At 42.3% G+C, this 13,766-nt stretch overlaps 1 protein-coding gene across 6 annotated transcripts in view; it reads right to left on the bottom strand.

Annotated features, from left to right (window-relative positions):
* Positions 1-13,006, bottom strand: part of TMEM175 (transmembrane protein 175) — a 49,689-nt gene extending 36,683 nt beyond the window's left edge. For 3 of the 6 annotated variants that reach the window (XM_039545466.1, XM_039545467.1, XM_039545464.1), the window contains exons 1-3: positions 12,814-12,948; positions 10,335-10,373; positions 1,890-1,987 (exon numbers count right to left, since the gene is read on the bottom strand). In XM_039545466.1, coding sequence (XP_039401400.1) covers positions 1,890-1,987; positions 10,335-10,373; positions 12,814-12,816 — 140 coding nt within the window. In that variant the 5' untranslated portion in view covers positions 12,817-12,948. Of the gene's footprint in view, positions 1-1,889; positions 1,988-10,334; positions 10,374-10,959; positions 10,993-12,813 lie in introns of those variants that run through there. The other 3 variants (XM_039545462.1, XM_039545468.1, XM_039545463.1) reach the window with 3 other exon arrangements.
* Positions 13,007-13,766: the final 760 nt, after the last annotated feature.

Here is a 13,766-nt window from a genome sequence, read left to right as displayed (position 1 = left end):
AATTTCATCCCATTTCTATTACTTCAGTTTTCAAAGTCATCCAAATCTTATTGTATCATATTCAGGTCCTCCTCCATATATGGGCAATACCTCCCAACTTTATGTAATCCACACATTTTACTAGCACAATCCCACTTTATGTGCCAAGGTCAGTGACAAAAATGTTAAATAAGACTGGTTCCAAGACGGATCCCAGAGGAACTCCACTAGTAGACTCCCTCCAGTTTGACAGCTCACCTTCCAGTATTACCCACTGTAGTCTCCCTTTTAACTAGCACCTCACCCACCTTTTAATTCTCCTATTAATCCCCATATTCTGCAATTTAACTAATAATTTCTCGTGTGGAACTGTATCAAATGATTTATTGAAATCAGGAAGATTAGATCTACTGCATTTCCTTTGTCTAAAAAATAAGTTATCTTCTCAAAAAAGGAGATCAGGTTGGTTTGGCACAATCTACCTCTTGTAAAATTATTTTGTATTTTATCCCAACTACCATTTACTTCTATGTCCTTAACTAATTTCTCTTTCAAAATTTGTTCCAAGTCCGTGCATCCATTCATCATGACTAGATTGAAATGGCTGGTTTAAATAAAGATATGGCATTGGAAAAAATGCCGAACCAAGCATTCTGTAGCTGTAGTCATTTTATAGGCAAAGTATTACAAATGAGCTATAGGAAATCAAATCTTGTGAAGTTTCTCTATTTGAAAGGGAAGATTTTAGCATCTCGTAATTTGAGAAATTAGATATTTATTCAACCCATGTTTTCTTCACCCACATAGTATTAATTTTGTAGCCTTCCTAAAAGATAATTTAAAGAGGTTTAGTAAAAAGTTTTACTTTTTATACGCATTCAAAAAGTGCCAATTACGATGGTATGAAAGCCTCAGGTAAGACAAACTGCAGCTATTTCACTAAGCTAATATCACTAGAAAAACAAGCAGTTGAATCAAGTTATTTTCACTGCTACCTATTTACTGTACATATTTACAGTACATCACTGAGAAATTAGGGAAAAGCCTCAGGGAAAAATAGGACAAAGTGTAGTTATATTCCCCTCCCAATCTGTTCAAGCCTTCGGGGGGGGGGGGGGGAAGAGGGAAGGGAAGAGTGGGTTATGGTTCTTTATCTTGAGCAGTGCCAAATCAAAGAAAACTAGTTTTGTTTAGGCAAATTAGGAAATAAACTCCAGCTAACCTGTCCTCAATTAGAAAAGAAGCTCAGATGGTTGGAGTGGAAGAGAGAAAAAAAGAAGACAAGGGAAAGGCTTCCTTGTCAATTTCCTTTTAACAAAGCATGCTGGGAAGGGGCACAGTCTGTACTCTCTATAAAATGCAGATTCACCAGTCTCTCACTCAGTTTTAAAGAATATGCTGTGGGGGAGAGAAGTAATGTCGTATGCATTGGGAAGGACAAACGCAAGCTCTAGACCAATTCTGCTGTTTGAATTCCTCTAACTATATACGTTATAAATTATATTCTTAATGGAACAGCTCATATATTTTACAGTCTACAAACCTAAAATAGCTTGACTTTAAAGATACAATATTTATTTTCCTTTACTTTGCTGCTACTGTGGTGGGTCAGACCTGCTGGTGATACTGTACAAGGAATTTTTGTAACTTTTGCCAATATTATCTAAAAGAAATTTCCCAAACATCTCTTATGTTTTCTGTAGCTTTAAAAAACATTACAAAAAGATGGCTTAATATCAGATATTTTAATCCTCTTTGGCTATAATCAAAACATTCTTTCTATCAGGACTCTCAGGACAAATTTCCAGAAAAACGTGACATAGCATCTCTGGTCACTCACTTCCACTAAACTAATCTTGCTTTAGCTTCCTAGAAAGAATTCAACAAAAACACGTTCCCCCTTTTCATACCTTACATGTGCTGCCCAAGCCACTGTTACAATTAAAAAAGTCATCAGGTAGACTGCAATTTTCGTTAGTAGAAGCTGTTGAACACTTTCACCTAGTGTCTGAAATAAAATACAGTGTTATTAATAGAAAAAGCATATAATTGCAAAATATAGAGGTGAGGAATGTTACTCTACAATTGCTAGCAATATCTGTAAACAAGTCATAGTTTCACAGTGTGGAATAAATTTTTGAGAATGTCTTGCCTGCTAAAATATAGATTTCTTCCAACCATTTCCATTTTCTGATTTATCATCCATACAGTACCACAAAACAGAGTAGTGAGCTTATCAGACACTTGTAAGCCTTCTAGAATATCTGCTCCAATTACCTAGATGCCTGCATAAGATGTGCCAGGCTGTGGTATGCCAAATAAAAATAGGAACCATTGCTAAACAAACGTCTAGGGTTTTGGTACTGCTCACTTTTAAGGGGGAAGGCAATCATTTGTGTTCACAGTTAAAGAAGCGTAACTATTAATCAGGCCGGCCTATTGTGTATCCTTCGTAAATTACTACACCTATCTGTGCCTCCATTTCCACATCTATGAAAGGGGGACAATGATAATTATCTTCATAAAGCACTTTGAGTTTTACTGGTGAAAAGTGCTATTCTAGAGCCTGGTATTATTACCTGTGCTAGGATGATCCTACACTGATTTAATTAAACATATTTGTTAGCTGAACTGAAGATATCATTAGGGTTTTGGGGATTACTTAGATTACAGTTTCTGAGTGCAGTGAAATGGTTAAGAGCTATAGGAATGGTTTGTTTTACTGACATCTAACCTGTCATTCTGGATGTTGCTACAATATTTTAATTTATAGGATTAGCTTTTTAAAAAACCCTGAAAGATAACCATCTGGAAATCATCAAAATACAACACAAAACCAAACTCAAGATTTACCAGAGCTGTGTACTTTCAACACTACTTTATAGTGCAGAATGCTGGGGAATGAGAAAGTACGACACGTCCAAACTGTCTTCATTCCATACAACCTGCCTCAGAAAAATCCTCCATATCTTTTGACCCAGAACAATCTCAAACCAAGATCTACTGACACAGTGCAGCCGAGAGGATCTGAGCACCATCACTGCCAGGAGGCGTTGGAGACGGATTGGTCATGTGCTTCAGATGGAAACTGACTCCATCACCAGCATAGCAATAAGATGGACACCTGAAGGCAAGCGAAAACAAGGCCGCCCAAAAACAACATGGTGAAGAGCTGTGGAAGGCGAGCTGAAAAACGTGGGGCACAGCTGGGGAACCATCGAAAGACTTGCCAGAAACAGACAGGAGTGGAGGAGCTTCATCACTGCCCTAAACGCCCGTGGCGTAATAGGAACATCATGATGATGATGAAAGATAACTAATAGGATGGATACATACTGATAATCATCTCTCTGCTGTTATAAACTGTGTGTCTAACTTGGAACACAAGCTCTGCGTGGCATCGACTTGTCACTTGACTTGTTGCTATATCGTCATGGCGTCTGTGACATTGTGTGAAAAGATATGGATTGATCCTTACATCCACCAATTTCTTAACTACTGCAGGCCCTTCAACTTCACATACTGCCATAATTATTTCAGCAATCCTTACGGTGTCCATACACTAGGCACTGTATGGAGACATAGTGAGACAGTCCCTGGCAGAGTTACAGTCTAAATTGAGGAGATAAAGGGTAGGAAAGGAGACAGGCATGGAGGTGGAATAACTTGCCCATGGGCAGTAACAGAACTGAGAATAGGTTCTAGGCGTCCTGACTTCCAGCCTAATATCTGACTCACTAGACCATGATGCCTCTGGTCACTGTGACATGACACTGTATTTCTGAGAAGCCTTGACCAGCAAATGTCTCTATTCAAAACTTCCCAAAGCTGGAATTTGAGGCAGGCATTCTTCAGAAGCCTCAGACATGTTTCCTTTCAGTGACTTGATTCCAGTACGTGAAGAAAGATGAGGCAGGGATGCAAGAGGCCAGAGGCCCCCAAACTGTCAAATGAGGACCCCAGAACCTGCTGGTCATGTACTGCTGGTTCCTCTACCTTATTTCCTACTGTTAACATATATTTAGCCAGTTAAAATATTTAATGCATCTTCAATAGAAGTAATTTGCTGCAGTTGCCTAAGGGCTGGTCCACACTAAGAAGCGGGGTCGAACTAGGGTACGCAAATTCAGCTACGTGAATAGCGTAGCTGAATTCGAAGTACCCTAGTTCGAACTCCTCACCCGTCCAGACGCCGCGGAATCGAAGTCCGCGGCTCCGAGGTCGACTCCGCCACCGCCTTTTGCAGTGGTGGAGTACCGGAGTTCGAACTACCGCTTCCGGAGTTCCAACTATCGCGTCCAGATTAGACGCGATAGTTCGAACTCTGAGAAGTCGAACTCACCGGGTCGACCCGGCTCGTAAGTGTAGACTAGCCCTAAGGAATATAGTGTGGCTGAGTGGGAGGGGAAGTGTCATAAGACAATCTTTATTAAAATGTGGTTCTTGCTATAAAAGTTTGATGATGCTGACACTACACAGATCTATCCAGAAGGTGGTCTGTTTTCATTATGGTTCAATTTTGAGCTCTCTAATCTAAATACAATAAAATACTAAATACGTCTTTACAACCTGAATTGCTAGGCTTCATTTACTCATTGCTCTGTACAGGAGAACAGAAGACCAGACCATCTGATGTAAGGGCAAATCATTTTCTAAACCAAAAAAATGTTAATTAACAACCTAAACTCTAGTATTCAAAGTCCAAGAACTGATTTAGCAGCTATATCTCTACTTCCCCAAAAAACTAAAACTTGGTTTCCTTCTACTTACACTTATGGCCAAATATTGCTCTTAGTTACAATTCTGTAAATCTGGCAGAACTCCGCTGACTTAATAGTTTATTGATATTCACATCAGTGAAGGAGAGGAATTTGGGCCTGTTGATCTACAACTGACTCTTCTGCAATCCTGGAGCCTTAAAATTCTTCCTGTCTTGAAGGATAGTACTCTCCTGGGGGAGGGGACAAGACTTATCCCTTGGGAATTTTAAGGCTTTACAATTGCAGTATTTCTTTTTCCAGCCACTTTTACATCTGCCTCTACTGATTATGCCTGAGTCCATTTTTTCTGCATTAGTAGCTATCCTATTCTATTACTCTGCTTTCCCATTATTTTTCATAATTTAATGTCTTTAACCCATTCTTTTGATAAACATACACTTGTATTCTTTCCCTTTGTTTTAAGTGGCAAGTTCTATAGCTAGCTTTACTAACACCTCCAGCAAACAAAATACCCTTTGACACGTTAGCTGCCCTGTCATGTGCTTTCTCTTCAATGGCCCTGTAATAATGGGTCTAACACGACGAATTCAATGGCAACCCTACCACTGAGCTCAACGGGTACAGAATCAATCTCTGTGACAGGCAATACACTTTACCTTGGGATGTCAGTGTCAGAATCCCTTCCATTAAATTATCTCAACTTATATGGAAAGAACATAGTTGACCTCTTCTTTAATGCAAATACATCTGGCAGATCTTCTTAATGAATGTATGACTTTAGAGTGAATCTCTTATCTGAAAAATCATCTTTACATCAATAATTATTTAAATTTAGCCTTAAGTTTTTTTCTGACTAGGCATCTAATGGTTAGGTACCAATCTACTTGCATTAACTTATCTCAGAGAACCTATTTCTTGGCTTAAAGCTCAGTGCAGACGCATGGGTCTGCTTGAACTGATCTAATTGCAGGCTAAAGAAAGATCTAACTCAAGATATCACTTAATAAATGTTAAGCTCAACTTTGGTTTGCTGTCATAACTTGTTTCATCCCAAAAACAGATTTGTACAAAAGGGGGACATTAACTGCCAATTCTGTACAACCAATATTGGAGATAATTGGAGATATCGTACAGTGAAAAGTATAAGCCTACTGGATAGAAATTATTTCATCTCAAAAGTATTACTAAAGGATGTGTGCCTAGACTATTTGCTAACTGCAGTCCTTAGATATTCTGCAATTAATATGCTTTTCATACTAAGCACCTTATCCTACCAACACTCATGCAGATACATAACTCTGCTCATGCGACAGGTCACATTGATATTAATGGGACTAATCACAAGTGAAGTTACACACATATTTAAAGGATAGGGGGTTATTTTTATAGATGTTTCCATTAGCAAAACATGGAAGAGGATGCATTTTGAAATACAGATCCTCCTATTAGCAAGGAAAGCTACCTTATTGAGGTCAGAACACGTAGGGATAAAGTGAGAAAGGCCAAAAGCCACGTAGAGTTGGACCTTGCAAAGGGAATTAAAACCAATAGTAAAAGGTTCTATAGCCATATAAATAAGAAGAAAACAAAGAAAGAAGAAGTGGGACCGCTAAACACTGAGGATGGAATGGAGGTTAAGGATAATCTAGGCATGGCCCAATATCTAAACAAATACTTTGCCTCAGTCTTTAATGAGGCTAATGAGGAGCTTAGGGATCATGGTAGGATGACAAATGGGAATGAGGATATGGAGGTAGATATTACCACATCCGAGGTAGAAGCCAAACTCGAACAGCTTAATGGGACGAAAGCGGAGGGCCCAGATAATCTTCATCCAAGAATATTAAAGGAACTGGCACATGAAATTGCAAGCCCGTTAGCAAGAATTTTTAATGAATCAGTAAACTCAGGGGTTGTACCGTACGACTGGAGAATTGCTAACATAGTTCCTATTTTTAAGAAAGGGGAAAAAAGTGATCCGAGTAACTAAAGGCCTGTTTAACATCTGTAGTATGCAAGGTCTTGGAAAAAATTTTGAAGGAGAAAGTAGTTAAGGACATTGAGGTCAATGGTAATTGGGACAAAATACAACATGGTTTTACAAAAGGTAGATCGTGCCAAACCAACCTGATCTCCTTCTTTGAGAAGGTAACAGATTTTTTAGACAAAGGAAACACAGTGGATCTAATTTACCTCGATTTCAGTAAGGCATTTGATACGGTTCCACATGGGGAATTATTAATTAAATTGGAAAAGATGGGGATCAATATGAAAATTGAAAAGTGGATAAGGAACTGGTTAAAGGGGAGACTACAACGGGTCATACTGAAAGGTGAATTGTCAGGCTGGAAGGAGGTTACTAGTGGAGTTCCTCAGGGATCGGTTTGGGGACCAATCTTATTTAATCTTTTTATTACTGACCTTGGCACAAAAAGTGGGAATGTGCTAATAAAGTCTGCGGATGACACAAAGCTGGGAGGTATTGCTAACACAGAGAAGGACCGGGATATCATATAGGAAGATCTGGATGACCTTGTAAACTGGAGTAATAGTAATAGGATGAAATTTAATAGTGAAAAGTGCAAGGTCATGCATTTAGGGATTAATAACAAGAATTTTGGTTATAAATTGGGGACATATCAGTTGGAAGTAACAGAGGAGGAGAAGGACCTTAGAGTACTGGTTGATCACAGGATGACTATGAGCCACCAATGTGATATGGCTATTAAAAAAGCTAATGCGGTTTTAGGATGCATTAGGCGAGGTATTTCCAGTAAAGATAAGGAGGTGTTACTACCGTTATACAAGGCACTGATGAGACCACATCTGAAATACTGTGTGCAGTTCTGGTCTCCCATGTTTAAGAAGGATGAATTCAAACTGGAACAGGTACAAAGAAGGGCTACTAGGATGATCCGAGGAATGGAAAACCTGTCTTATGAAAGGAGACTGAAAGAGCTTGGCTTGTTTAGCCTAACCAAAAGAAGGCTGAGGGGAGATATGATTGCTCTCTATAAATATATCAGAGGGATAAATATCAGGGAGGGAGAGGAATTATTTAAACTCAGTACCAATGTGGACACAAGGACAAATGGATATAAACTGGCCACTAGGAAGTTTAGATTTGAAATTAGACGAAGGTTTCTAACCATTAGAGGAGTGAAGTTCTGGAACAGCCTTCCAGGGGAAGGAATGGGGGCAAAAGACATAGCTGGCTTCAAGACTAAGCTTGATAAGTTTATGGAGGGGATGGTATGATGGGATAGCCTAATTTTGGCAATTAACTGATCTTTGATTATTAGCAGGTAAGTATGCCCAGTGGTCTGTGATGGGATGTTAGATGGGTTGGGATCTGAGTTACTACAGAGAATTCTTTCCTGGGTGCTGGCTGGTGAGTATTGCCCACATGCTCAGGGTTTAACTGATCGCCATATTTGGGGTCGGGAAGGAATTTTCCTTCGGGGCAGATTGGCAGAGGCCCAGGAGGTTTTTCGCCTTCCTCTGCAGCATGGGGCACGGGTCACTTGCTGAAGGATTCTCTGCAGCTTGAGGTCTTTAAACCACGATTTGAGGACTTCAATAACTCAGACATAGGTTAGGGGTTTGTTACAGGAGTGGGTGGGTGAGATTCTGTGGCCTGCATTGTGCAGGAGGTCAGACTAGATGATCATAATGGTCCCTTCTGACCTTAAGTCTATGAATCTATTCTAGCTCAATAGAAGTAACTCCACCAGGCAAAGCTTTTTACACTATAATCATGGGCAATACTCCCTGCCTGCTCTCTACAGGGAAAACGAGGGACAACACTAATTTGGTACCCTATTTTGAACTATACTAAGGTTAAGTCCCCCAAGCACTTACTACTAGATTTTAAGGCTTCGTGCTATGAAACTTGCCAATGATTTCAGCAGGACTACTCCTGGTATTAAGTACTGTGCCTGGAAATAAATGTTTGTATGAAAAGCTACACCACCACCCATAGAATAAGAGAAATGCTATCCAGAGTGGCTTAGGTGGAAGTTTATATCCACAACTAAAGAGCACAGAAATAAAGACATTTCTATGAACCTTCATATGTGCGACCTAAATAGTCCAATACTGAATGTCTTCCTACTTTTTCTAAACCATGTGTCTTTGGTATATATTTAACTAAATTTACCACGTTAGTATTGTATTTTCTTTAGCCTCTCCTATTTCTTTTGAAATTATTTTCATTTGTAAGGATAAGGCCTTTTCCTGTAGCCATATTGTAAGGCCTTTGTCTGCAGCCATATTAGGAGGACAGCAGCCATGAGCTAAGCAGCAAAAAGCCACATCCTCACATTCCATCTAAATTACATTAAAACAATATAATATCGGGCTGTTAAGAAGGCGATCCTGTCCTAATAACACCCACCATCACCAGATAAAGAAACAGATCTGAAGATGGTTAAAGAAAACTTAGTTTGATAGCATCCTGTCTGGCAAGCAATCACTTATCAATAGTTGTGGTTGTGAAATCCTCATTTCTTTATTGTTTTGTCTTTATGGTCCCCACTTCTCTATTCTTTGTCTGTATGATCTCTGTCTGATTCTTTGATTGTTTCTGTCTGGTAAATAATTAATTTGCTAGGTGTAAATCAATTAAGGTGGTAGGCTAGGATTGGTTAGAGAATTTTGTTACAACAGGTTAGGATTGGTTAGTAAAATTTTAGTAAAACGATTAAGGAACAGCTAAGCAGGACTCAAGTTTCACTATATAAACTGGGGTCCAAAAGTAAGTTCTTGGGAACCAACTCCAGAACATAGCCCCAAGATCGGCTGCCAGACCTTAACACCGTGCAGAAACTGGAGTCCCCAGATGACCCGATCCTGATTGGCCATCAAGTTTATCTGCCTTATTGGAAGTGGTGAGCATTGTATGTTTAGTGTGTGCATTCTGTTTTGGAAATGTTCATAAATAGAGGTTAAGTAGGATATTACTGTGTAAGGCCCTTTCACTGGTAAAAGACCCCGTAAACCCGCAGAGTGTAAGGTTATGCCCTGAGCCCACAGAAGGGTAAGGGTGAGTGCCTAAATTAACAGGGTTACACCTGAACCCTGGGAACTGGATAAAGGTGGATAGATTGTGTGAGTAACAGAGAATTTTGTGCAGGTAACAGATTACATTAACCATTAAACTGATGAATAATTCTGGGGAAAATAAATAGCTTCTAAAATATCTTCCAACTTCCATTATACAGGCAGATTTTCCATCTCTTGTCTTCAAATTAAGGCTGGATGTCTTTCTGGAAGATGTTATAGTCAGAGAAGTTATTGGGCTCAATACAGAGGTAACCAAGTGAAATTCCATGGCCTGTGTTATACAGAAGGCCAGACTAGATAATCTAATGGTTCTTTCTGACCTTGAAATATACTAATCTATAAAGCAATCATGTTTTTTTCTAATAAACCAAGTCTTTAGTACTTCAGTCCCTTCAGCTCCAGTTCAATAGTTCACCCATTAGAGAATGAACTGTTGGTTTCAGTTTTATTTAAGGTTTTGTAATGTCTTAACTGGAAAAAAAACCCTGAACCTTGAAGTAAAATTGCAATGTCATCCTAACACTCAGAGAGAGAGAATAAACATGTAACAAAATACTAAATATACAATACCTGATCTGGATGTATCTTTGTGTGGGCCACAGGCAAAATCTGAAATAAGAAAATCACATTATTGGGTGGAATATGTAAGCCTCTTATTCTACTCTACTAGAAAGTGAGCTTCATCATCCCAAAAAATATTTAAAATCTCAGATAGAAAATGTTCATATGAAATGATATAATGACTCGCAAGACGAGTGATTTGCTGACTGCTGATGGGATACACATTTATTTCCTGCAAAGTAGGGATAAAGTTCACTCGTCTTGATAAAGCAACTTTTACTTGAATTTGTTGATGTGAAAAACATTTGCATAACTTTTAAGTTGCTGGATTTAATTCCAATACTTCAGGTTTCAATGAAGTCTCATTACTGGTCTCACTAAAAGTAGTAAGGTTTTAAATGAATGTGATGTCCAAGACATTTAAGTGGCAATTAAAATTCAGGGTGTTTCCTAGACACTGTCATTATTTTAACCAATCCTACTTCCAGTAAACGTAAAACATTTTGTATTAATACAAACATTTTTTTTAAATTAAAACTAAATATCACAGCACTTTAAATCCAAATGCCTGTAAGCACTATCGGTATTTAAAAACTCCAATACTGGTATTAATATTGCAACACCATGAACTGACCTGATGTGTTGCTTTCCATCTCTAACAGAAATACTATAATACAAAAAGTTGAAAGTTATTTGTATTATAGTGGCACCTAATCACCAGTCTCTTAAAGAAGTACTGTAATGGAAAACAATAGTCTGGGTTCACAAAATGAGAAAAGAAGGCATTTACTTAATTCTGTTGCTCTAATCTAATGGGAGCAACAGTTTTTAAAAGTAAAATTGACTATTTGGTCTTTTTTCTAGACTGCCCCATTAACCTTACTGGGAGTCAGAAGCAAATCCAGATAAGAATGTACTCCTTTGTACTGTACCCTGTATACATTTCTGACCAATAACTTCCCTTTCTCTAAGACTAATACTGCCATCTCTTTACAGTGTACAACTGTACATGCAGAATTTTAATTCTAATTTCTCTGCTTTTCCCCAGGAACATTGGATGTCTATGCACTGGACCAGGGGTCGGCAACCTTTCAAAAGTGGTGTGCTGAGTTTTCATTTATTCACTCTGATTTAAGGTTTCGCGTGCCAGTAATACATTTTAATGTTTTTAGAAGGTCTCAAAGTCTATAATATATAACTAAACTATTGTTGTATGTAAAGTAAATAAGGTTTTTAAAATGTTTAAGAAGTTTCCTTTAAAATTAAATTAAAATGCAGAGCCCCCGGACTGGTGGCCAGGACCCGGGCAGCGTGAGTGCCACTGCAAATGAGCTTGTGTGCTGCCTTCGGCACGCGTGCCATAGGTTGCCTACTCCTGCACTGGACCATGCTAGATAACACTTTGCACATATACGGGGCTTTTATCTTGAAAGTTCTGTACAGATGTCATCCATTATGTCCAGTCTTCCCTAGCACTGACAGCTGGGCACCTTGGCTAAGTAGCGTCCTGCACGGATTTTGAAAAGAAGCTGAACCAACCAAGTGACAATTGACCAACAAATGATGGGTAAGCTTGGGCTACTGGAGATTACATAATTTCCTAATTGTATTACACATGTATATGTAACTTATATGGTGTCTCTCCCTCATTCCTATTGCCTTAAAATGTAATCACTTTGGGGCAGAGACCTGGCTGCCTGTATATCTGAACAGCACTCAGCACAATGGGGCTCCAATCCTGACAGCAGCCTCCGGGTGCTAATGCAATAAAAGTAATACATTGTGAAGAGCTTGGGGCCACACCTGGACAGTGGCTTAAATAGGGACACTATTCAAAATGGGTTTGCTCTGAAGCTGCTCCTTCCTAGAGAACAATGGAGAGGATGAAAGGCGGGTGGGGAGGGGGGAGAGATAAGGGATGGGGGGACTCAAAGTGGAGTGGGGATAGGTAAGAGCATGAGGGGCCGTGAAACAGGGGGAGGGTCCACGGGGGTGAGGCCAAATAAGCGAGCGGATTCCAGGAGACCGGGGCTCAAAGGGGAGCGAAGGAGTGGGTGCAAAGAGAAGGGGGTGAGGGTAGTCTGCAGGGGTGGGGCAAAGGGGGGCAGATGCTGGGGGCACTTGGGGCAGGGGCATTCTGGGAGAAGGGGCAGAGGAGTCAGGTAGTGGGGACACTCCGGGGGTGTGGAGTAGGGGCTGGTGCTAGGGCACTTCGGGGGCGAGGTGGAGGGCGTTCGGGACCGTCTCCGGGAGAGGGGGCAGAGGGCGGTGGAGATGGGGGCACTCAGGGGTGGAAGGAGGGGTGCACGCCTAGAGAGGACAGAGCGGGTGGGGCACTCCAGGAGTGGGGGCAGGGCCACTCCAAGAGGGGTCGGGGCAGGAGGTGGGGTCGCTCTAGGAGGGGTCGTTCCGGGGGACGGGCGGGGTCGGGCCGGGCTCCCCCAGGGCAGGGCTCGGCGCCGGGCGGGCCCCGGCCGCACTCACGCACCATGACGGTGGCGATGATGGAGAGCAGCGCGTCGCTATAGGCCAGGAGCCGGTGCGAGGCCTGGGTGCTGCCCAGCTCCCCGCTGTGCCGCGGGGGCTGGGGCCGCGGCCGGGGCCGCCTCCCCCTCCGCCTGGGGCCGTGGCGCGGACATGGGCGCACCGGGCGGAGCCGCGTCCTGCCGCCACCGGGAGAGGGGAGGATTGGGGGGAGGGGAGTGAAATAAGCCCGGCCCCTAACGGCGGCGTCACCGCCCCGCGGGCCAGGCGCAGAGCGCGGGCTAGGGAAGGGGGGAGAGGGCCGGTCAGAGCTAGGGCGGAGGGGTCGGTACAGGCAGAGCTGAGTCTGCGGGGGGGTCGGTACAGGGGGCAGAACTGGGTCTCTGGGATCGGTACAGGCAGAGCTGGGTCTCTGGGAGTAGTGGGGTGTGTGCGGGGTTGGTACAGGCAGAGCTGGGTCTCTGGGAGTGGGGGCCTGCATGGGGGTCAGTACAGGGGCAGAGTTGGGTCTCTGGGGGTCTGAGGGGCGGGGATGGAACAGGCAGAGTTGGGTCTCTGGGGGTCTGAGGGTGGGGTGACAGACCAGGCAGAGCTGGGTCTCTGGGAGTGGGGGTCTGAGGGGCGGGGATGGAACAGGCAGAGTTGGGTCTCTGGGGGTCTGAGGGGTGGGGTGACAGACCAGGCAGAGCTGGGTCTCTGGGAGTGGGGTCTGAGGGGCGGGGATGGAACAGGCAGAGTTGGGTCTCTGGGGGGTCTGAGGCGGGGATGGAACAGGCAGAGTTGGGTCTCTGGGGGTCTGAGGGGTGGGGTGACAGACCAGGCAGAGCTGGGTCTCTGGGAGTGGGGGTCTGAGGGGCGGGGGGGATGGAACAGGCAGAGTTTGGTCTCTGGGGGGGGCGTCTAGGGTGACCAGACAGCAAGTGTGAAAGATCGGGACAGAGGGTGAGGGGTTAGTAG

The sequence above is a fragment of the Mauremys reevesii genome, linkage group 6 (genome assembly GCF_016161935.1).
Source record: "Mauremys reevesii isolate NIE-2019 linkage group 6, ASM1616193v1, whole genome shotgun sequence".
Classification (NCBI taxonomy): Eukaryota; Metazoa; Chordata; order Testudines; family Geoemydidae; genus Mauremys; species Mauremys reevesii.
Note: the sequence above shows the minus strand (reverse complement) of the source record. Positions and strands in the feature narration are given on the sequence as shown.